The 26,022-nt window shown below is 39.4% G+C and overlaps 2 protein-coding genes across 7 annotated transcripts in view; one reads left to right on the top strand and one right to left on the bottom strand.

Moving 5' to 3' along the window:
- Positions 1–9,534, top strand: part of tmem163 (transmembrane protein 163) — an 88,435-nt gene extending 78,901 nt beyond the window's left edge. The window contains exons 7-9 of the mRNA XM_033024653.1: positions 618–729; positions 4,070–4,211; positions 8,112–9,534. Of these exons, the coding sequence (XP_032880544.1) occupies positions 618–729; positions 4,070–4,211; positions 8,112–8,172 (315 nt within the window). The 3' untranslated portion in view covers positions 8,173–9,534. The remainder of the gene's footprint in view (positions 1–617; positions 730–4,069; positions 4,212–8,111) is intronic.
- Positions 9,535–13,340: 3,806 nt separating this feature from the next.
- mgat5 (alpha-1,6-mannosylglycoprotein 6-beta-N-acetylglucosaminyltransferase) overlaps positions 13,341–26,022 on the bottom strand; it is a 123,543-nt gene continuing 110,861 nt past the window's right edge. For 5 of the 6 annotated variants that reach the window (XM_033024647.1, XM_033024650.1, XM_033024648.1 and 2 more), the window contains 3 exons: positions 24,942–25,016; positions 17,169–17,326; positions 16,154–16,883 (listed from right to left, as the gene is read on the bottom strand). In XM_033024647.1, coding sequence (XP_032880538.1) covers positions 16,685–16,883; positions 17,169–17,326; positions 24,942–25,016 — 432 coding nt within the window. In that variant the 3' untranslated portion in view covers positions 16,154–16,684. Of the gene's footprint in view, positions 16,884–17,168; positions 17,327–24,941; positions 25,017–26,022 lie in introns of all 6 variants that reach the window. The other variant, XM_033024652.1, reaches the window with a different exon arrangement.

Genomic DNA, 26,022 nt, shown 5'->3' with positions numbered 1-26,022 from the left:
ATTTTCAACTTAATGACCTCCTTCCTATAGCTGGGCTCTGCACAGAATACTTCTAGTGTGGTCTCATTAATGACTTGCAGTTGCATCATGATGTTCCAATCTTTTTACTCAATGCACTTCCCAATGAATCTAACGCCTTCTTCACTACACTGTCCACCTGACTCTCCATTTTCAGGAAGCCATGCAGCTGTACTCATTATCAGTTATCTGGAACTTCCTGGCCGATTAATTTGTTGAAGAGATGGGAATAGAATTGAGCATTGTTAAATCATCAGCACATATACCAACTTTTAACCTTGTGATTGAAGAAAGGTGATATGATGAAGCAGATGTGGATAGTTGGCCCTAGAACCTTGATCTGTGGAACTCTTTTAGTGAAGTCTTGAGGCTGGGATGATTGACCTTCATCAATAACCCTTACTGTGAAGCAAGTTGCAATGTTTTGATAAATTATAACAGCAGTTATTGGTGCTGGTAATTTTGTTTTACACTTTTAACACTAGTTAATAATGTAATTGACAGTTTTGATACCTTTATATGTCCATGGTATATCTGTATATAAACAAGATACCTTATCAGACATTGTTGCACTAAAGAGGTATTCTTTTGTTTTAAAGGATGATTTTCTTTTTAGTGTATCCATTATTAGTGGAATCCTCTGCAGTATTTTGGCTGTGGTTAAATTTATGCTTGGTAGAGTCCTCACAAGCAAAGCCCTGATAACCGATGGTGAGTATTGATACTTTGTGGATGTTCTGTGCTGTTATGTGGTCAACTTAAATACTTTGTTTTAAAAGAGTTCATCGAATACTAAGGGGAAATTAGAAATATGAGGTAAAGACTGCATTATATGGCTAAAATAATGTAGGATCGTTACATCAAAAAAAACACTGAAAGACACTTTTCCTACCCTTTCATTTAATTATTTTGTATTTTTCTTTTGTATACTCGATTTTATTTATTTATTTATTTTAATTAATTTTATTTACATAATTTGCCTTGTTTAATTATTTCCCTCCCCCCCAAAAAGAAATATGGCTAGAAATTCTGCATCTAAATTTTAAACTATGTAGAACAACTTTCATTCATGTTGAACCATTAATGAGGGAAAATATCTGAAGGGAATTCACAGAACATTACAACATTAAAAAATGGTAGGGGTGGGCTATGCAACCGCTACAGCTTGGTCCACCATTCAACAAGATTATGATTTTTTTTACCTCAAGGCCCCTTTCCTGCATTAGTCCTACATTTTTTAATTTACTTAATAACAAAATAATCTACTGATTTCTATCCTGAATATTCTTGGGGCTGAGCCTTCACATCTTCCTTGGTCCCTCTGCTCCAGAGAAAACAATCCAAGTTCGCCCAACCTGTCTTTATAGGTAAATACTCACTAATACAGGCAACATCCTGATGAACCTGTCCTGCACCCCTCTCCAAAACCTTTGCATTCTTCCTATAGCAATGCTTCCTGGTGGCGGCGCGACTCGTTGCAGCGGCTCCTACAGCCTGCCTGTCTTTTTTTATTTTTTGTCTAGTTAAATGTAGTGTTTGGTGTTTTTTAAATACTGGTTTTTAAATGTGTATATGTGGGGGGCAGGGGGGGGGGAAGGGGGAAACCGTTTAAAATCTCTTCCCTGTCCGAGAGACCCGACCTTTTCCCTGTCGGGTCTCCGTTGTCGTTGGGGCCTAGCACCGTGGAGCGGCCTCCAACCTGAACGACCCGGGGGCTCGAGAGACTGCGGAGGTGCAGACTACTCACCATCGTGGGGCTGGCCGGCCTCGGAACGTGGGGAGCGGTGGTGACTCGCTGCTGCGACTCGACTCCTGGGGCTCGGAGGCTCCAGCAACGCAGCCGCAGGTCCGGTGGACTGGGACATCGGGAGCTCGCGGGTCCGGGGGGAGAGAGAGACCGTTTCCCGGAGCTCCCGCAACGCGACTTCTCCAGCCCGTGTCGCGGGGTTTGGAACGACCCGGAGCGGGGAAGTACATCACCCGGCACGGCTTCGTGGCCGTGGGACATTCCAGCACCCGCCGGGGGCTCCAACTTCGAGACTTCTAGACCGGGAGCGGGGCCGTAAATCGCCCGGCACGGCCTAAAATGGCCGTGGGACTTATCATCGCCCGCCTGGGGCTTGGACATCGGGAGAGACATGGAGAGCAGGGGAGAGAAAAGACTTTTGCCTTCCATCACAGTGGGTTCACTGTGATGGATGTTTGTGTGAACTTAATTGTGTGTATGTCTGTAGGACATTGTTTTTGTTTGTATGGCTGTGGAAACAAAATTTCGTTTGAGTCTCACTGGGGCTCAAATGACAATAAATTTGTATTGTAATGGTGACCAGGATTGCACACAATACTGCAAAAAAAAGGTCAAACCAATGTTTTATACTATTGCAACACGGCTTCCCAACCATTATACTCAATGCCCTGAGTGATGATGGCAAGTTTACTGCATGCCTTCAACACCCTTTCTACAGAAAGATCATGGCATGCAAGCCCATAGCTCCATGAAATTAGCCGATTTGGTTTGCTGATTTCATGGAGCTATGAGCTTGTATCCCAAGATCTATCTGTACATCAACACTTCCAACTATCCTGCCATTTGCAGTATATTTTCCTCTTATAGTTGCAACACCTCAACTTGTCATTGAGTCTTGGTGTACATATAGCTGCTGGTGTACATATGGTGTACATATAGCTGCTAAATTTGTATAAGATAATTATAAGCAGTTGAATAAGGGGTGGGAATTAATAAAAGCTTTTGCTTCTTCCTGCTCCTTTTCGGACACATTCGATTTCATTTATTTATAGATATTGTTTATGACACTTTATAAATATTCTTGTTTTGTTTTTTGTATGCTGTTTCACACTTGCTTTTTATTCTTTTATTCTGTTCAAAATAAAGAATCAAATAAATAAATAAATAAATAAATAAAGTATGTAAGATCATAAGGCATAGGAGCGGAATTAGGCCATTCAGACGAGAGTCCACTCCGTCGTTAAATTAAGCCAGATTTTTCTTTCCCTCTCAACCCTATTCTCCCTCTCCTTGCATTTGAGGCAGCAGAGGTTATGTAACGCCCTTCAGGCGCTGCAGCCAGTTCAATGTGCTGTTCTCCTGTCTTATCCCCATAACGTTTGAAGCTCTTCCTGATCAAGAACCAATCAATCTCTGCCTTAAAAATACCCAATGTCTGTCTCCACAGCCATCACAGAGTCACACAGTAGGGAAACTGACCCTTCGGCCCAATTTGCCAATACTGACCAAAATGTCCTATCTTTGCTAGTTCCACCAGCCCGCCTTTGGCTCATATCCCTCTAAACCTTATCTATCCATGGACCTGCATTAATGTTAAATGTTGTTATAGCACCTGCCTCAACTACCTCCTCTGGCAACTTGTTTCACATTACCCACCACCCTGTGTGAAAAAGTTGCCCCTCTATCAAATCTTTCGCCGCTCACCGTAAACCTACGTCCTCTGGTTCTTGATTCACCAACTTTGGGTAAAAGACTATGCATTCACCCTATCTATTTATGTCATGATCTCATATACCTCAATAAGATCACCCCTTAGCCTATTGCACTACAAATTCTTAACCTGACGAACCAGGACTTGAGCACAGACCCTCAAATCCTGGCAATAAACTCGTAAATCTTCTCGCCACTTTTTCCAGCTTAACATCCTTTCTATAGGAGGGTGACAAAAACTGAACAAGTGTGGCATGACCGACATCTTGTACTGCTGTAACATAACATGCCAACTTAAATTGGTAGATCGGGCAGCATTATTAGATAATGAAAGAGCCAACACTTCAGCTCAATTACTTTTTAATTAGGACTCAGGGGTGTTGGTCTGAACAAAAGAAGCTGCTCCTCTATCTACAGATGTTGCCGAACCTGCTGAGTGTTTCTAGCAATTTCTATTTTTTTTTACAAATATTAAATAGCTTGTTTTTTTGCTTATTGTAGACCAAGTTGTTTAGAAGAACATCTCTGAAGCACTTCTCATTCAGCTATAATTTGGCAATTGTCCAACTTCTATTTGTATTTTGTGTTTTGCAGGTTTTAACTCGTTAGTCGGAGGAATCATGGGATTTTCTATACTGATCAGTGCAGAAGTCTTCGATCATTATGCTGCAGTCTGGTATTTGGATGGTACCATAGGTATTCTCATTGGAGTGATCATTTTTGCATATGGAATAAAGTAAGCTTCACTTTTCTTAAGGATAAAATTGTTATAGAAACTGGAAACACACTGATTCAAATTACTTCCCTTATTGTTTGTTTTAAATACAAGAGTACAAATCTGTCCAACACGTTAATTTGAATCATTGAAATACATCCCAAGCGTCATAGAACTCATAGAGTGATACAACTCAGAAACAAGCCCCCCGGCCCACCTAATCCATACCATACTGAAAACTATACAAAATGCTGGAGTAACTCAGCTGAACAGGCAGCATCTCTGGATCGAAGGAATGGGTAACATTTGAGGTCGAGACCCTTCGTCAGACTTGACCCAAAATGTCACCCATTCTTTCTATCCAGAGATGCTGCCTGTTCTGCTGAGCTACTTTAGCACTTTGTGTCCATCTTTTGTGCATCTGCAGTTCCTTCCTACACCATAGAATGTATTGATCAGATTTTTTTAGGCACTCAGCTAAGTGTCAGCGATGGTCAAATGACAGCACACTTAACATTTTGGATTGCAGCAGTCTCATCTCCACAGCAGAGATCATTGCAGAGTTTACTGCATTGTTAGAGGTGTCATTCAGTGGATGATATGGCAAACTCTATCCATTAACAGGCAACATGCCAACTGTTAATTACAAGGCAGGAATTGCCAGTTATTATAATGGTTACCATTGGGGTCACAGTAATGCTGTTACATAGTTTCACTTTTGGTGCAAAGAAAGCATTGTGATAGTACATTTTCACAGCTGATATGTCAACTCAGTTCCCATACTAGTTCCATGATTGGCATGATCTTTTGGTGGCAATTCAATATTAAGTGAGATGATTCAATTGAAGTCAGGTGAATTAACATTGGAAGAGCCATAAAAATGGGGAGGAAACAATAAATACTTGACCTTGAGTCCCTGCCTAAAGAAGCAGAGATACCAATCTCACCCAGCGTGTCTACACCAATGGTTACCAACAAATGCCGAATGACAGGATTGTTTTGAACTGGAAGGGAATAATGAAAGACCTAGAGAAAGTGGACATGGAGAGGATGTTTCCAGTAGTGGGAGTAGAACCAGCGTCAGAATAAAGGAATGCACCTTTAGAATGAAGATGGAGACATTTGTTTAGCCAGAGGGTGGTGAATTTGTGTATTTCACTGGCTACAAAGATGGTAGAGGACAAGTCATTGGGTATTTTTAAAGCAGAGATTGATAGGTTCTTGATTAGTAAGGGTGTCAAAGGTTATGGGGAGAAACCAAGATAATGGGGTTGAGAGGAAAAAATAGCACAGCCATGGCAGAACGGATCTGATGGGCTAAATGGTTTATACTCCTGTCTTTTGAACGTTTATGGGTACTCGCTGTAGAGAATTCTAATCATGCCCATTCTTCTATTTTTTCCACATAGTCCGACAATATGTTTTAACCTTTAACCTTATCCAGAGATTTAAAGGTCACAATTGAATCCTCACTTTTGAACATTATAATACACTGTATTAAAAAGATATCCTCATCACTCCTGGATCTTTTTTCCAATTAATTTTATACCTGAGATGTGCATTGGGCCAGTATTTCCATAAGATCAGACAGTTGAAGGCAAAGTTAACAAAGAGAAAATGATTTCAATTCATGGACTCTGTCAGTGGTACTACAGAAAGAGGGTTTTAAGCTTTAATTTGTAAAGTTTCAAAGTAAATATTGGGTAGGAGGTGAGAGGAAATTTAGAAAGTTAAAGAAAAAGAATAGGATGATGCAGGGTAGTGAAACAGATAATGATAATCAGAAGACTCAAGAAAACCCATTTGGAGCAAAACCAAATGCTGGATGAAGTCAATGGGTCAGACAGCATCTATAGAGACAGAAGGATGGTCGATTTTTTGAAGATGAGAACCTGCATTAAACATTAAGCTGATGGAGCCAAGTGGGGGGAGGGATGGGGTACTATAGAGATAAAGGAGTGATTAATATCAGATTGTGTCAAGAAGCATAAGAGTTGGGAAAAATAATACAAAGATAAATTGGATGCTCTTTATCCAAATGCATAGAATGGGAATCGCACAAATGGAAATAAATGAGCCATTACATAGAAGGTTGTGGTTACAAATTGACCCATGTTAGGTTAATTCCAGGGTACTTTCCGAAATGGAATACTTTCAGAGAGGGTAAATGGAATGGGAAGAAATGTATTCCTAACAATATTAGTTAGGTTCCAACTGGTGAACAGACTATTTACAATCTAATATTGTGCAATGAGGAAGGTTTAATTACTAATCTTAGTTATAAGGCCTATAAGGAAGTTATATAACTTCCATATAAAGACTGGAACTGATTTAGTTAAATGTGAAATCAGTTTCTTAAATCAATACAATGCAAACCATGGCAAAGAGTTGTCAACAATAAATAAACTGAGAGACTATATTTAAAGATATGATAATGGACTGTCAATGGCTAGTTTTAGTTATATCCAATTAGTATATCATTTACAACAAATATATATCCCTCTTCAGACATAAAAATCCAACAGGAAAGGTAGTCTAACCAAGGCTAATTAGGTTAATGATCGCATTAGATCAAAAACAACGTTTATGAAAAAAGCACGAAGCTTGGGAAATGGCTACATTTTGGAAATCAGCAGTGGATGAATTGAAAGAAAAGGGAAATGAGAATACCAGAATAATTTAGTGAGAAACATTAAAAAACAAAATGTTTGTGGTAGTGTAAATATTAGCATAAGTTAATGTAGATTCCATATGAACTGAGACCAGCAAAATTATTTTGGGAAAGAAATGGCTGTGATTTTAAGCAAATAATTGATGACATTTAGAATGCCTTTAATAAGATGCTACACGTGAAGTTATTGAACAAAAATTGAGCCAAGGGAGATTGGAGGTAATATATTTAGAATGGATTGAAGATTTGGGGATATTAAGGGTATTGAAGAACACATTGTGATATTGTTGGCCAGAAAGATAGTTATCAAAGGTCACAGCAGCATCTTAATCAGTTGTGTAAGTGGACAGAGGAATAGTTAATCAAGTTTAATGCCGATAAATGTGATCTGGTGGATTTTGAGAAGTCTAACCACGGTAGGAGGGATCTAGGAGTGCAGATATGGCGTTCCTTGAAAGTGGCATCACAGGTGGATAAGGTGGTCAACTTGACTTTCAGCACATTAACCTTCAGCAGTCAGGGTATTGAGTATAGGTCGAAGATAGACGCAAAATACTGGAGTAATTCAACGGGACAGGCAAAACGTCTCTCCAGATGCTGCCTGAGTTACTCTAGCATTTTGTGTCTACCTATTGAGTATAGAGGTTGGGTTGTTTTGTTACAGCCGAACAAGACACTGGTGGGTCCATTGCTCGACATAGGCAAGCTGGGCTGAAGGGCTTATTTCTGGGCTGATGCCTGGGCTTATATTCACTGGAATTTAGAAGGATGAGAGGGTATCTTATAAAAACATATAAAATTCTTAAGGGATTGGACAGGCTAGAAGCAGGATATATGTTCCCGATGTTGGGGGAGTTCAGAACCAGGGGTCACAATTTAAGAATAAGGGGCAAGTTATTTAGGACTGAGATGAGGAAAACATTTTCAGCCAGAGTTGTGAATCTATGGAATTCTCTGCCACAGAAGGCAGTGGAGGCCAATTCATTGGACATTTTCAAGAGAGAGTTAGATATAGCTCTTTGGGCTAACGGAATCAAGGGATATGGGGAGAAAGCAGGAACGGGGAACTGATTCAGGATGATCAGCCATGATCATATTGAATGGTGGTGCTGGCTTGAAGGGCCGAATGGCCTACACCTGCACCTATTTTCTATGTGTGATTGTATGACAAAGAAATACATGTAACCATGAATTGCAAACCAGGTGTGAGGTGCTAAAGTGTGCAATTTAACTTTTCTGCTTTCTTCTAGGCTACTGGTTGACACAATCCCACGAATAAAAGCGACTCGTAATTATGAAACCTTTGAATGATGGACATAATGATGGTGTATAGTGATGCTCAATTCTACAGGAAGGGAGATGTTATGACGTGGAAAGAATCACTAAAGCTAACCAAATCAAAGCAGTAACTGGAAAAAAATTTGCAATTGTTGCCCCAATGCTCAGTTTGTGGACAAGAAAACATTTTTTTCTGACCAAACAGATTTGCTAAATTTGGTGGACTTCTAATATTTGAGGTTGAAGATTATGCTTTGTCCTTCATATTTTATAAACAGAGGTAACATACACATTGTCATTCATAGAAATTGTAGACTACAACTGTCAGCTGTCTGACCAACAAAATCCACGTCAATTGACCATTCTGTTATCTGATGTTCCATCTACCTTGAAGGATGTACCTAAATTAGTCCCATATACAAAACATGTGTGGAGAGAGCATGTGGTCAAGGTGCCAATAGGTGGGGGGGGGGGGGGGGGGGTTGAGGCACCAACTCCCCTCCCTTCCCAGCTGATTTGGTTTGCAGGTAGTAAATTAGCAATGTTGAAACCCAGGTCAACTCACAATCATGTGGAGCACACCAGTGCTATTCCTTCTTTTGTGCCAACAAAGGTGTTAAAATACCTCTTTTCAGTATTTTTTTTAATGTACAGGGCAGAACGTATATGTGCAGAACCCTGATTCTAATTGACAACCAGAGCATTGCACACTAATTTGTTTATTAACAATGTAAAAGCAATGATTGCTTGAACTAACTGTTTACTTTCTTTGAGCATGGCAACCCCAGTACTAGAGTAATTGGAATGTTAATCTGCCTGGTGCTTGTCCACTGGAATGAACTGTTAAAATCTTTACCCAAACATTATTTTTTTTGAGCTCCTGTAATACCTAAAAGAAAAAATAAAACACAAAAATACATTTCTTATTTTTCATTAAGCATGTTTTCAATGCATTAATAAGCACCATCAAAAGCAGTTTCGCCTACCTTCTTCCTAGTATTTCTTCCAACAAACAATTGAGCTAACGCTAACTCGCATGATTTTCATTGTTATGATTAGAATCTCAGATTTGAAATTCAAATATTATGGCAAAATATGAGATACATTTAAAGTTTTAAAAGTAACAAGAAGGTGTGAATATATTTTGAATATTGATCAATTTAATTTCACTGAATAATTTGATGGCAATTAAGTTTAAACAGTGTCATTGATAGACTACGTTGCCATGAAAGTTAACTGGGTATAGAATCCATTTCCATCACTAGGCATGCCGTGTCAAACATTTGCCTCATTCATTGGTAGTTATAACTTTTTAAAGTATTTGCAATTTTGTGAATAAAATAGCATTTCAATATATTTACTAGAAATGTTGCAGTGGGTCCAATTTTCCACTAATAATTGCTGCCCTTAAAAGTATTTGTTTTTACACTAATATCTCTTCCTCATAGCAGGATAATTCGTAATCTTTTTAACCAGAACATTTGATTAAATTGTCATTCGCCGATTCTATTTAGAGAACCTGACATAATGAACTCTCTTATATATAATTCCTCAATCAATATCAGATTTTAGGATGCAGGGTTGTACAGCAGAGTCAAGAGACAATCTGTATTCCAAATTGTCAAAGCATGCAAAATTCTATCAGCTTGAACTAACTTACATCCAAACTATTGGAAAACCTGAAAATGCTATAATACAATTCAAAAGAATGCTAGATGCTGTTAAGGAATGATGTAAGGTACATATTTTCCTACAATGAGGTGATCATTACAGTTGGGTTGAAGATTGGGATTTCACATTCCGAATTAACATAAATTCCAGCATCATTCTTTGTTTTGCCTTCCAGAATTTAAGCCATTTGGTTGCCTTAAAATGTTGGCCAGATTGGGATAAACTATTCAAAACCCTCTTCTGGGATCTAGAAAATAGGTCCAGGAGGAGGACATTCTGCCCTTCGAGCCAGCGTTCTTTATGGGAAACAGTCCTTATTCAACACGGAGTGCTCATCTAAAATCAGAGATGTAAATGAGAGAATCAATGCATTTGATCATTGCATCTGCTAGTTCTTTGGTTGAACAAAATTTTACGCTGGGGACAGCCCGTATGGCTTCTTTCGTGGCAGGTTATGTCTTACAAAATTTATTGAGGGGTGATGACGGTGATTGATGAGGATAGGACTGTGGATATTGTCGACATGGATTTTATCAAGGCATTTGATACCATCCCTCATGGTAGAATGATCTAGAAGATTAAGATGCACAGGGCCCATGGTGACTTGGTTGTTTGGACTCAGTAGACTTACTCAGAAGGCAGAGGTTTGTGGCAGAATGGTGTTGTTTTGGCTGGAGGTCTGTAACCAATGACATTCTGCAGGGCTCTGTGTTGGGACCTTACATACAAACAGTACATACAATTTGGATGTAAATGTAGATGGGTCAGTTCAGTAAGTCTGCAGAAAATGAGTGGAGTTGTGGACAGTGAGGAAGACTGCGAAAGTATGTATCAGGATATAGATCAGCTATAGAAATGGCAGAGGAATGACAGATAGAGTTTAATTTAAGCAAGTGTGAGGTGTTGCACTTTGGGAAGTCGAATGAAAGGAGAAAGTATAATAATAATAATAATAAATTTTATTTATGGGCGCCTTTCAAGAGTCTCAAGGACACCTTACAAAAATTTAGCAAGTAGAGGAAAAACATGTAAGGGGAATGAAATAAATAGTAGAGACATGACTAGTACACAAATTAAAGACAGAATTCCAATCAAAACACAATATGAGGCAATTCATGCACAGATGAAAAGGGAGGGGGACGTGGGGCTAAGGATAGGCAGACGTGAAGAGATGGGTCTTGAGGCGGGACTGGAAGATGGTGAGGGACACGGAATTGCGGATCAGTTGGGGGAGGGAGTTCCAGAGCCTGGGAGCTGCCCTGGAGAAGGCTCTGTCCCCAAAACTGCAGAGGTTGGACTTGTGGATGGAGAGGAGACCGGCTGATGTGGATCTGAGGGACCGTGAGGGTTGGTAGGGGAAGAGGAGGTCAGTGAGATATGGGGGGGCCAGATGGTGGAGGGCTTTGTAGGGGAGGACCAGGATTTTGTAGGTGATCCGGTGGGAGATGGGAAGCCAGTGAAGTTGTTTGAGGACTGGTGTGATGTGATGCCAGGATTTGGTGTGGGTGATGAGTCAGGCGGCTGCGTTCTGGACCAGTTGGAGTCGGTTGATGTAGGTGGAGCTGATGCCAAGGAGAAGTGAGTTGCAATAGTCCAGTCGGGAGGAGATGAAGGCATGGATGAGTCTTTCAGCAGCGGGAGGTGTGAGAGAGGGTCTGAGTTTGGCGATGTTGCGGAGATGAAAGAAGGAGGTTTTAATGACATGGCGGATGTGAGGCTCAAGGGAGAGGGTGGAATCAAAGATCACGCCAAGGTTGCGGGCCTGGGGAGATGGGGAGACAATGGTGCCGTCGATGGTGAGAGTGGGGTTATTGATTTTGCTGATTGTGGATTTGGAGCCTATGAGGAATTCTGTCTTATCGCTGTTGAGTTTGAGGAAGTTATGTTGCATCCAGGTTTTTATAGCTGACAAACAGGAGTTGATATGGGAGAGGGGGGGGGGGGGGGGGGGGGGGGGGGGGTTGTGGGGGGATTTGGTGCCGAGGTAGATCTAGGTGTCATCGGCGTAACAGTGGAAGTCCAGGTTGAAGTGGCGGAGTATCTGACCAAGGGGGAGGATGTAGATGATGAAGAGGAGGGGGCCAAGTACGGAGCCTTGGGGAACGCCTTGAGTGACTGTGGCTGTAGCAGAGGTGTGGTTATGGAGAGAGATTATTTTGATCAAGGGACTGTTTGTGTTGTAGCCACATTTGCTGATGGTACAAAGATAGATGGGAAAGCAGCGTGACTGGATACAGAATCTGCAAAGGGATATAGTTAAGTGAGTGGTAAAAAAAAAAGCGATCGTCATGTGGGGAATTGTGAGGTTATCACTTTGATAGAAAGAATGAAAAATTACCGTTTAAAAGGAGAAAGATCACGGGATGCAATTGTATAAGGAACTCTGGGTATCTGTGTTGATGAAAAACGAAGTGGGATCTGTTGGAAAGGTAGGAACGGAGCCAGCTGAGTGCAGAGCCTTCAATGCCGAGGTCTTTGAGTCTGGTGAGCAGGATGTTATGGTTCACTGTATCGAAGGCTGCGCTCAGGTCGAGGAGGATGAGGATGTTGAGGGAACCAGTGTCAGCAGAGGTGAGGAGGTCGTTGAGGACTGAGCAGAGCAGTTTCTGTGCTAAGGAGGGGGCGAAAGCCAGATTGGAGGGGTTCAAGTAGGTTATACGCCAGTATGCATTTAATGGCAAGCATTGATGTACAAAGGATCTTGGGGTCCAAGCGTATAACTCGTAAAACTGGCAATACAAGTAGGTAGAGTGGTAAAGAAGACATATGGTATGCTTGCCTTCATCTGTTAGCACATTGAATATAGGAGTGAAGAAGTTCTTTTGCAGCATGTTAGAACTTTGGTTTGGCCACATTTGAAGTATTGTATGCAATTCTGGTTGACCCATTACGGGAAGGATATGGAGGCTTTAGAGGATGACAAAGAGGTTTACCAGAAAGCTGCCTGGATTAGAAGACATTACCTATAAGAGAGATTGGACAAACTTGAACAATTTCCCCTGGAATGCACCAGGTTGAGGAGACCTGATGGAAGTATAAAACAATGAGGAGAAGCATATGTACAGGGCAGAGTCAGAACCCCCCCTCTCCCCTCCCCCCTCCCCTGGGTGAAAATGTCAAAGCCCACAGGACATAATTTTAAAGTACACTTTAAAGATGTGCAGGGGATTTTTTTTTTTTTTTTGAACAGGGTGGCGGATGTCTGGAACTGTTGCCAGGGGTGGTGGAGTATTCGATGGAGGCATTTAAGAGACTTTAATAAGCACATTGAACATGTGCAGACAGATGAGATTAATGGAATTGTGGGCCAAAGGGTCTGTTCCTGTGCTGCACTGTTCTATGTCTGCTTTATATTATTCCTGTTGAGAATTTTGCAATCTTATACTTCTAAAATGTCTAACTTTTCCTTTATTAATTGCAATGATCCTTTTAATTCAGCTACTTGCTGTGACAAAATTTACCAAACTCTTAAACATTTACTTGCATAAAGAAATGTATTGCTATCTCCAGTGATACTTGATATTTTAAAAAAAAATTGTCGACTCCTCATGAGCAGAAGTAAGTTTAAATAAAAAAATATTCACTCTTTGAAAGATCAAATGAAAGGGTGAACTACACTTCAATAATTTTAATGTAAATTTAATAATAATGAAACTGGGTTTTTTTTAACCCATGGCAATTAACATAACATGCAGATAATTAGTTGAATAGGACAGAACTTTTACCTGCCAATCATTTCAGATAATTGATGTTGCAAAAAAGGTGGCAAACTACTTCAACACAATCTAGATAATATAATATTAATTAGACTATAATAATTGTGACAAATCAAGATAAGTAGTTAGCTAATAGACCCGAGCCAATATTAGATCAAAAATCTTCAAGAACCTGGAGTCCTAGACATAATACACATACTTAAAGATTTGAAAAATCTCTAAATAATGCAAATAAAAGTTGATTAGAACCTCAACTCTGAACTCACCAAAAATAAAGCAGAAACTTTTAAAATTCAGTACAACTGAAAGGACGAACCAAATATATATGCCAAACTACTTAATAAATCTGAATAAAATGTTTTACATTTTGGCAATTGTAAAACATGCAGATGGCACATTTAATGCTAGGAAGTGCCCCAAATTGATCAATTGAACAACATCAAATTACAGGTGTGTCATTCTGCAGTTTTAAAAGAGTTATTTTTAAAGAAAGGTGGCATAGGTAGTCTACAGAAAGCACAAGTTAAAGCACAAGACAACTTCAAAACCAAAACCTCTACAGTCCATGTAATGTTCAGTGTGTAAAAAAAAATAACACAAACTTCCATATTGGCAAAATGTTCATCAAACGTAGCGTTATGTGCACAGAATGTTTTTTTGTACTTATTTTAAGCTGCAGGAAACTTTGATTAAGATTTAAGTTCAGCGAAAGGAGTGAACAGCCACTTTTGTTCTTTCTAATGTTTATGTCATTCTTGAACAATATTGAAATCCTCAATTTTTGTCACATTTTCATGTCAGAAACAATATGAACATTAGATTAATATAAGATAGCCGAGAAGAGTTTATTGAAGCAAAATCCCCAACCTCAAGGAAGGCCTGATTTTAAGTTTTTAGTGTAAATAATAGCATATTGTGAGAACAATAATTGGGAGTTAATTTTGATTGCACTTTGCTGGATTCCTCAACTTTTTAGTCTAATGGAACAATGAAAATCTCACTGTTCCGTTGCCAGTACAAATGACAATTAAACACTCATAATATGTTGCAGTTGAATAGGATCTGTGCTGCACAATATATGTGTATGAACTGTGCTTGGAATTTCAAGTTGTAATATACAAGAGTGATTATTAAACTTAAGCTGTGTTTATTTTAAAATGTATTCTGTATGTTTACAAATTATAATGTACATATCAGTTGAAGAAATTCTCTTCACAGAAAAGATTTATTGAAAAATAAAGTTTTTTCTCCTGCTGATCAAAAATTGGAAAGAATTTATATGCTTGCAAGTACAGCTTTCAAAGCACAACTCATTTCAATATGCCATCTGCGAAAATATACAGGAAAATCATTTTCTATTTCCTCACTTAACAACACTATGCACGATCTAAATTATGACTGCCATTAAGTGTAGATTTATTTATACGTTGATAAAGCAATACTACCCTTAAAAAGGCACATAATTGACATAACATGGCATCATATCTACAGAAAACATTTAATATTTACAAGCACAACAAAGCAAAGAAAGCAAGTTACAGAATAGCTAAAAAAATTATTCTTTTATATACAAATATGCAACCCTGTTTGGATAAATCTGCTGTTAATGAGGTTTAGCTGCTACTGTTGAAATAAATGTCACTGCTTTTTATTTGCCAAAAGTCATACCGGTACTTATTTTTAAACATTACTGTATTTACATATTCTTCAACCATTAAATTTCATTCAGATTAGGGTTTATAATCAGCGGTATCAAGATATGCATTGAATTCAAGTAAAAATGAATAAATGCAAATTATATATCAATTGTTCGAAAAGGTTTTGTCACCTTTACAACTCACCCATCACTAGGCTGATATCTTCATATTGTTTACAATATAACTGATACCAATCCTCCTTCAATAAATAGTGAACAGTTTTGAAATTTACATTTGTCTCCAGTTGATAATGATTTCTAACCACTATCACTAATACAATGAAAAGAAATCCAGATTGTTACAATGCTGTACTTTTAGAATTTCAGCTACAATTCTCACCAGCACTTTTTGCTGATGGGTCAAACACTGATTCAATTTAGTTTTAGAGAAAGATGATTGAAATTTTGTAACATACCCAAACAATCTGGTGACAAGAACATTTGTTGCTTATTTCCTGTATGGCTAAAATATGTATACTCCTGAGCCTGAAAAGAAAAGTGCAAATATGTAATTCTGCTCAATTTTTATGGTAAACATGATGATTATAGGGAGATTAAAAAAAAATAACACTTTACATCACGCTGTCTATGCACAATTTACAAAAGGAACTATTTCAGCAGGTTGCTACTTAAAATGCCCACCTAGCCAACTTATTTGTGGCCTGAAATATGCCCACTTAACGTCATTTGACAGTTTGGATCAGTAAGTTGGGAACACTGTCAGTATCTTAAACGATGTCTAATAAAGCCAAAAGTACATTTCTTATTTGATGTTTAATTTAATTTTAAAAAATCCTTCAAAGGTTTAAATCAAATCTCAAAGCAGGATTTAAAACAATTAACATCTATATTTTAAAATTATTACTGTCAGCAATATCAGCATACAATCCTTCAAATAACTGCCTGTAGTGGTCATAACAAAGATGGATTCTCTTATCTGGGTATGATTATATTGAAACATTCCAGTGACATTGCTTTCAAACAGATGTTAAACCCTTCGATTCGGATTCTGTTTATTTCTCATGAATTAAAAAAAAAAAAAGCCTATTAAGCAGTCCCTTATTTATTTAGCTGGCAACCTTTAATTTTATATTTATTAACATGACTTTCTGAATTTAGAATATTTAGTAGTGCATCTTTCATTTACATCTATACACCAAACCGTGTCAAAAATGAGAATGAAACCTTTTATAAATGAGAACCCTTAAAAAAAAAATTACTTCTTGTTTCCAATGGGGAGATATTTTTTTAATCCTCAACCTTGTTAACCTGGGGCTGAGGTCAATCTTTGTGTAAGAAAGAACTTTAATCACTTCAAGTGAATTAATGTTCGTGATTCAATTTTTTTCCCTTATCAGTGTCCTTTTTGAAGGGATCTTCCAAAAATTAATGACTGATGTTAAGACCACCTAATATCCAAGTTTTCTTTTGCACAAACTAGGGTGCGTTGGAAAAGCAAGTGCTATAAGCATTCTTGACATAAGGCGACTTGTCCCTTCATATAGTCTCTGCATGGACAGACCCTTTTGAAATGTTCATTTGAACCTGCACAACTGAAAAGCAACAAATCGCTCTGGAAAAAACAGTGCTTCTTCTTTTCATCATAAGCTGGAACAACAATATCATTTAGAGATTCAAATGATTGGCATTCAATTCCATATCTGTAAGCAACAACAAAATATCCATTAATTTAAATGCAATTAAGCTGCAAAGCAGTTTCTGTATTTAGAATTATTAATTTTTGCTATTTATTTTCTAGGAACACAAACTTTTCAGAAAAGCTTGTCAAAATATTAGCACAATATAGAACATTGTGTATGATCTTTATTATATAAACACTAGTTAAAGTTCATTAGAACACTCATAAACTTATTATCAATTGGGATTATTCAGGAAGGCAATAAATAACTGCACCGCATTCAATTTAATAGGATACGTATACTTACTTTTGCAAGTCACTGTCTTTATTCAGATGTTGAAAAAAGGATGGTTCACATATGAGCTTATTCTCTTGACAGATCTGCTTGCACGATTGCTTGCGAGGTGCAATTTTAACTTGGAGTGCACTCAATGGAGGCCACATCACTTGACCATGGCAGAAATCCTGCAATGTTGATTTAAATATTCAGACTATGATATATCATATCTTCAGCAATTAAAAAAAATCCCATTCAGCAAAATATCTATACTATTTATGGCTCAAATATTGTGCATCAGTTTTAAAGTAGTATATGCAAGAAATAATAGTGCTAGTGCAATCCCAGTTGGGCAAATTTCATATTTAAAACAGCTAAATACATATTAACATAAAATTGTATTTTAAAATCACAAAACCAAGCAAATATTCATGCATTGTGTTTGAGTCAGCAAACAATGAATTGGCAAACTTGCCCTTACCTTAAGGGGCATATTCCCCAGACAATAAGAACAGGAGTGAAAATAATACTTTCACGATTTTTAGTGTTTATTTCAGCAAAGAAATGGAGCTCTTCTATTTTTACATTCTACTTATGGTGAAAGTCAATATAAAAGTGCTTATGTTCTATTCAAGTACTTCTGATGTTATAGAATTTATCTAATATTGTAGAATATTATCAAGTGTCATCAGCTTTGAATTGGATTTGCTGGCGCAAATAGGACAATAGTGCAGGAGGAGGCCATTTGGCCCTTCGAGCCAGCACCGCCATTCAATGTGATCATGGCTGATTATCCCCAATCAGTACCTCGTTCCTGCCTTCTCCTCATATCCCTTGACTCCGCTATTTTTAAGAGCCCTATCTAGCTCTCTCTTGAAAGCATCCAGAGAACCTGCCTTCACCGCCCTCTGAGGCAGAGAATTCCACAGACTCACCACTCTCTGTGAGAAAAAGTGTTTCCTCGTCTCCGTTCTAAATGGCTTATTCCTTATTCTTAAACTGTGGCCCCTGGTTCTGGACTCCCCCAACATCGGGAACATGTTTCCTGCTTCTAGCGTGTCCAAGCCCTTAACAATCTTATATATTTCAATGAGATGCCCTCTCATCCTTCTTAACTCCAGAGTGTACAAGCCCAGCTGCTCCATTCTCTCAGCATATGACAGTCCCGCCATCCCGGAAATTAACCTTGTAAACCTACGCTGCACTCCCTCAATAGCAAGAATGTCCTTCCTCAAATTAGGGGATCAAAACTGCACACAAGGTGTGGTCTCACTAGGATTCTGTTCAACTGCAGAAGGACCGCTTTGCTCCTATATTCGATTCCTCTTGTTATAAAGGCCAACATGCCATTCGCTTTCCTCACTGCATGCTTACTTTCATAGACTGATGTACAAGGACCCCCAGATACCGTTGTACTTCCCCTTTTCACAACTTGACGCCATTTAGATAGTAATCTGCCTTCCTGTTTTTGCTACCAAAGTGGATAACCTCACATTTATCCACTTTAAACTTCATCTGCCATGCATCTGCCCACTCCCCCAACCTGTCCAAGTCACCCTGCATTCTCATAGCATCCTCCTCAAAGTTCACACTGCCACCCAGCTTTGAGTCATCTGCAAATTTGCTAATGTTACTTTGAATCCCTTCATCCAAATCATTGATGTATATTGTAAATAGCTGCGGTCCCAGCACCGGGCCTTGCGGTACCCCACTAGTCACTGCCTGCCATTCTGAAAGGGACCCGTTAATCCCTACTCTTTGTTTCCTGTCTGCCAACCACTTCTCTATACAAATATATCAAAATACAAATATGATAGATTTTTTTCTCCCCCATCCGCCGAATTTAAATGTTGGTTTCATCAACAGGAAAAAAAAGTTTAAAAAACCTTAAATATAAAAGAGGAAAATCAGAGAATTTGGATAGGAAATGTAACATGAAACAGTAAAGCACAGGAATGGGCCCTTTGGCCCACAATATTTGTGTCGAACAGTGAGCCTATTTAAACTTATCTAATCTGTCTGTACATATTTACATCTCTCTATTCCCCGTACTTCCATGTACCTATCTAACAGCTGCCATCGTATCTGCCTCCACCACCACCTGTGGCAATATGTTTATAGCCCCCACCAGTGTTTAAAAAAACCATACAATGCACATTTCCATTAAACGTTTTCCCTGATAGTTATCTAGTTATGATAGATCCCTTTTGCCACAAGGGCCACATCTAACTCCCTCTTAAATATAGCCAATGAACTGGCCTCAACTACCTTCTGTGGCAGAGAATTCCAGAGATTCACCACTCTTTGTGTGAAAAATGTTTTTCTCATCTTGGTCCTAAAAGATTTCCTCCTTATCCTTAAACTGTGACCCCTTGTTCTGGACTTCCCCAACATCGGGAACAATCTTCCTGCATCTAGCCTGTCCAACCCTTTAAGAATGTTGTACATTTCTATAAGATCCCCCCTCAATCTTCTGAATTCTAGCGAGTACAAGTCGAGTCTATCCAGTCTTTCTTCATATGAAAGTCCTGACATCCCAGGAATCAGTCTGGTGAACCTTCTATGTACTCCCTCTATGGCAAGAATGTATTTCTTCAGATTAGGAGACCAAAACTGTACGCAATACTCCAGGTGTGGTCTCACCAAAACCCTGTACAACTGCAGTAGAGCCTCCCTGCTCCAATACTCAAATACTTTTGCTATGAATGCTAACATACCATTCGCTTTCTTCACTGCCTGCTGCACCTGCATGCCTACTTTCAATGACTGGTGTACCATGACACCCAGGTCTTGTTGCATCTCCCCTTTTCCTAATCGGCCACCATTCAGAAAATAGTCTACTTTCCTGTTTTTGCCAACAAAGTGGATAACCTCACATTTATCCACATTATACTGCATCTGCCATGCATTTGCCCACTCACCCAGCCTATCCAAATCACCTTGCAGCCTCCTAGCATCCTCCTCACAGCTAACACTGCCCCCCAGCTTCGTGTCATCCGCAAACTTGGAGATGTTGCATTCAATTCCCTCGACCAAATCATTAATATATATTGTAAATAGCTGGGGTCCCAGCACTGAGCCTTGCGGTACCCCACTTGTCACTGCATGCCATTCTGAAAAGTACCCGTTTACTCCTACTTTGCTTCATGTCTGCCAGCCTGTTCTCTATCCACTTCAATACTGAACCCCCAATACCGTGTGCTTTAAGTTTGTATACTAATCTCTTATGTGGGACCTTGTCGAAAGCCTTCTGAAAGTCCAGATATAACACATCCACTGGTTCTCCCTTAGCCACTCTACTAGTTACATCCTCGAAAAATTCTATAAGATTCGTCAGACATGATTTACCTTTCATAAATCCATGCTGACTTTGTCCAATGATTTCACCACTTTCCAAATGTGCTGCTATCCCATCTTTAATAATTGACTCTAGCAGTTTCCCCACTACCGATGTTAGACTAACTGGTCTGTAATTCCCCGTTTTTTCTCTCCCTCCCTTTTTAAAAAGTGGGGTTACATTAGCTACCCTCCAATCCTCAGGAACTACTCCAGAATCTAAGGAGTTTTGAAAAATTATCACTAATGCATCCACTATTTCTGGGTCTACTTCCTTAAGTACTCTGGGATGCAGCCTATCTGGCCCTGGGGAATTATCAGCCTTTAATCCATTAAATTTACCTACACCACTTCCTGGCTAACCTGGATTTCACTCAGTTCCTCCATCTCATTTGACCTCCGGTCCCCTGCTATTTCCGGCAGATTATTTATGTCTTCCTTAGTGAAGACAGAACCAAAGTAGTTATTCAATTGGTCTGCCATGTCCTTGTTCCCCATGATCAATTCACCTGTTTCTGACTGCAAGGGGCCTACATTTGTTTTAACTAATCTTTTTCTCTTCACATATCTATAAAAACTTTTGCAGTCAGTTTTTATGTTCCCTGCCAGTTTTCTTTCATAATCTATTTTCCCTTTCCTAATTAAACCCTTTGTCCTCCTCTGCTGGACTCTGAATTTCTCCCAGTCCTCTGGTAGGCTGCTTTTTCTGGCTAATTTGTATGCTTCATCTTTTGTTTTGATACTATCCCTGATTTCCCTTGTTATCCACAGATGCACTACTTTCCCTGATTTATTATTTTGCCAAACTGGGATGAACAATTGTTGTAGTTCATCCATGCAGCCTTTAAATGCCTTCCATTGCATATCCACCATCAACCCTTTAAGAATCAATTGCCAGTCTATCTTGGCTAATTCACGTCTCATACCCTCAAAGTTACCTTTCTTTAAGTTCAGAACCCTTGTTTCTGAATTAATTATGTCACTCTCCATCTTAATGAAGAACTCAACCATATTATGGTCACTCTTGCCCAAGGTGCCACGCACAACAAGACTGCTAACTAACCCTTCCTCATTACTCAATACCCAGTCTAGAATAGCCTGCTCTCTTGTTGGTTCCACTACATGTTGGTTTAGAAAACTATCCCGCATACATACCAAGAAATCTTCTTCCTCAGCACCCCTGCCAATTTGATTCATACAATCTATATGTAGATTGAAGTCACCCATTATAACTGTTTTACCTTTGTTGCATGCCTTTCTAATTTCCTGTTTGATGCCATCTCCAACTCCACTACTACTGTTAGGTGGCCTGTACACAACTCCCACTAGCATTTTCTGCCCTTTAGTGTTTCGCAGCTCTACCCATATTGATTCCACATCCTCCAAGCTAATGTCCTTCCTTTCTATTGTGTTAATCTCATCTCTAACCAACAATGCTACCCCACCTCCTTTTCCTTTCTGTCTATCCCTCCTGAATATTGAATATCCCTGGATTTTGTGATGGACATTTCTACCCTGGGAAAAAGGTTCGAACCGTCTATCCTATTCTTGCCTATCATAATTTAAAAACATGTTTGTCAAGTTTCCCCTCAATCTCTGATGTTCCATCGAAAACAATCCAAGTTTCAACCTCTCCCTGTAGCTAAAACCCTCTAATCCAGGCAGTATTCTGGTAAACCTCTGCTGCACCCTCTCCAAAGTCTCAACATTTTTCCTGTAATGGGTCAACCTGAACCACATACAATACTCCAAATGTGGCCTAATCAAAGTCTACAGAGCTGCACCATGGAGTCCTGACTCCTAACACTCACATTCAAAGCCCCTAGCAATGAAGCCAAGCATACTTTATATGCCTTCTCTACAACACTGTAGATTAGCTATTGCATGCTAGCCAATCATAGTGTTTGTTAGTAGTAGCTCCGCCTACATAGTGCTTAATAATATCAAGAGCTCGCCTACGCCAGTCAGTAGATGTAGCAGCTCCGAGTTGTAACGTACTGCAGATCCTATGCTGTAAGTGATTTAATAATCATGTGTTGTATCTTAATGTGTGTTTGGGTCACATCATTACATGGTGTCAGAAGTGGGATTCGAACCCATGCCTCCAATTGGAGGGTGGGCTTTCGACACTCTCAAACCGCAGCTGGCTAGCACACCTACACTCGCCTACTTCGATCTGGAGTTACCGGTAATGTCTGTCCTGGGCCCAGCACATTGGTGCATAAAGAAAGCTCATTAATGCTTCTATTTCCTTTGAAAATTGAAGAGATCCAGTATGTGGGCAATACTCGCTTGGAGCATCAGTAGGTGCACAGCAGTCAGTATATTGACTGGTTGCATTACAATGTTGTTGGTTAACTCAAACACCCAGGAACAATGTAGATTACTGGAAATGGTCATCACTGCCAGGTTTATCACAGGTATTCAACACAGATCTCCCCACTAAAGAAGGGATCTATAGGAGGCTCTGCCTCAAAAATGCAGCCAGTATCATCAATGGCCAACAGCGCACTGGCCACACTCTCATTTCATTCCTACTATTGGTAAGGTAGAGGACTCCGAAAACCTTGACCATTAGATTTAAGAATATCTTCTTCCGATGAGCTCCGACCACTGGCCGACAACATCCTGAAACCGGGGTCTCCGGTGGGAAAGTGGTCGATTCGGGCACTCCTAGCCCAAGTGTGTGTTCGGCCATCCCGACGTCGGAGTTTCGATCATCCCGACGAGAGGGCCTGTACATCCGGCCATCCCTAGAGGCGACTACGGAGGGTTCATGGCCCCGACCGCAGATGAACAAAAGGAGGAGGACTGCCTGAACTTTGTTGCCTTCCACGACAGTGAAGAATGCTGTAGTGGATGTTTATGTTAAATTCTATTGTGTGTTGTGTGTTTTTTTTTCCAACTGTATCGCTGCATGGCAAATTCATTTCACTGAACCTTCGTTGGTGCATGTGACGAATAAATTTGACTTTGACTTTCCCAACAATCATCAGGCTCTTAAACACTGTACGATACTAACCTCAACTATGAACAATGGACTGACTTTGGTAGAACTAAGGACTTTGGTTTTTTTCCCCGCTAGTATTATTGTTATTAAATCTATGTGTATTGTGTTTATTGGCCCACTATGCTGCTGCAAGCAAGAATTTCATTGTTCCATTGTCGGTACATTGAACACTCAGGACTTGACTCTTAAATGTTGGGCTTGACATCCGGAAAAATACAGCCTTTATTCAGGTAGCCATAGATTCATAGAGCACAGAAACAGGTCCTTCAGCCCATTCCTATCAATGTTCCAGTACAAATGTATTTTAAATGTTGTTGTAATACGTGCCTCAACGACCTACTCTGGCAGCTCGTTCCATATACCCACCACCCTCTGAATGAAAAGGTTGCCTCTCAGGTTTGTACTAAATGTTGCCCCTCTCACCTTAAACCTATGTCCTCTGGTTCTTGATTCCCGTAAAAGATTGTGCATTCATCCTATCTATTCCCCTCATGATTTTATACACCTCTAAGATCACCCCATCAGCCTCCTGCGCTCCAATGAATAAAAGTCCCAGCTAGCCCCATCTCTCCGTATAGTTCAACCCCTCGTCCTGGCCACATCCATGCGGGGATGACCAAATCTGAACACATTTCTCCAAACACGGCCTCACCAATGTCCTGTACAACTGTAACTTAACATCCCAACTTCTATACTCAATGAAGGCCAATGAGCCATTGTCTACTTGTGATGCCAGTTTCAGGGAACTATGTACCTGCACTCCGAGATCCCTCTGATCTACAACACTTACAATGACATTACTTAATGAGTTGGTTAAACCAAAACCAGCTTTTTCTTGTAAAAAGTAAAAACGGTGATAAATAAAATCTACTACGATTGTTTTAATTATTTTTAGTCAAGATTATTGAATTATATGTACCAAGAAAATGAAAAATTCAATATTTCATAAATTTATGACACACAGACAAGATAACTGTTTTCATGTTAAAGGATAACTGTTTTCATGTTAAAGGTAGACGAAAAAGCTGGAGCGGGTGAGGCAGCATCTATGGAGCGAAGGAATATGTGACGGCTGGTAGGGTGGAAGGTGAGGAAAAGGGGGATTCTGCCCTTGTTACGAGTGGGGGGGGATGGGGAGTGAGAGCGGAGCTGCAGGATTTAAAAGAGACCCCGGTGAGAGCCTCATCTATAGTCGAAGAGGGGAACCCCCGTTCCCTAAAGAATGAGAACATCTCTGATGCCCTGGTTTGGAACACCTCATGTTAGTTCCATTACATTAAAAATAACTAAATACTGCAATTGTCTCAAGCACCATTCCTCTACTGTAAATTAAAAAAAAATTATTATAACTAATTTAAAGCTCAAAACATAGAAATTACAACATGTAGTTTTACAGGAATTTGCCTGAAAGTAAGCATTTATAAATTGCCCTTGAAGAGAAAATAAAACAAAATTACCTGATTTTCAATAAAAGCACTGACTCTTTGCAACATTCCTTCACAGTTAAATTCATAGGGCAAATACGGTTCAATCTATTGAAGAGAAAAATATGGCTGTCAAATATTAAATACTAACAGATTATTTTGAAGGCTGTCATAGAAAGCTTCAACTCTAGTCATCATTCCCAAGAAATCCTTAGACATTGACACTCAGAAAAGGTGCACATGTGTTACATTATGTTCAGGAGTTGGACAAACTTATTTCATTTGCTTACATCAAACTCTTAACTGAAAAGATTGGATGAAATTTTAAATCATGATCTAGTGCCAACAGAGCTGCTGCATGCAAATTGACTGCAGCTAATATCATTGAGAATGCTCCTACAAATAAGAAACAAGGGCAGCACAGCGGCACAGCAGTAGAGTTGCTGCCTTACAGCTACAATGATCTGGGTTAGATCCTGATTATAGTGCTGTCAGTGCGGAATTTGTACGTTCTCCCCAAGACCGCGTGGGTTATTTTCGGTTGCTCTGGTTTCCTCCCATGTTCCAAACAAATCCAGGTTTGTAAGTTAATTGGTTTCTGTAAATGGTCCCTAGTGTGTTGGATAGAACTAGTGTATGGGTGATCGGTGATCAGCATGGACTCAGAGGGCCGAAGTGCCTGTTTCCACCCTATCTCTAAACTAAAGAAGATAAATATTCGTTAATAAGTTTTTGCAGATCATGGGATGTTAGAAAAAAGCATAATTATACCTCACAATTTAAAGTACTTTTCAGAAAACCAAGCACCTTCACAAGGAGTATTAACTACCAATGTATGCACAGAAACTTCCAAATAGACAATGATACAGTGACCAAATAATCTTTTTGTGTGATATTATTTGAATAATAAAACACTACCTTGGACACTAGGGTCTATTACTTTTGATATCATTTATGACTACTAGGATACGTATGGCCAGTATCATAGTGATCCTTTGGATACTGCATTTGGTAACCACCAATAATGCATGTCCCAGGGACCAATAGAATAGTTTCAGTCCAGTGCACACTATCGTCGCACCAGACCTACTTATGCTTTCCTCTTTTCTCCTTA

Source organism: Amblyraja radiata, chromosome 7 (assembly GCF_010909765.2).
Source record: "Amblyraja radiata isolate CabotCenter1 chromosome 7, sAmbRad1.1.pri, whole genome shotgun sequence".
NCBI classification, from domain to species: Eukaryota; Metazoa; Chordata; class Chondrichthyes; order Rajiformes; family Rajidae; genus Amblyraja; species Amblyraja radiata.
The sequence above is the reverse complement of the archived record's forward strand: the minus strand, read 5'-3'. Positions and strand labels throughout refer to the sequence as shown.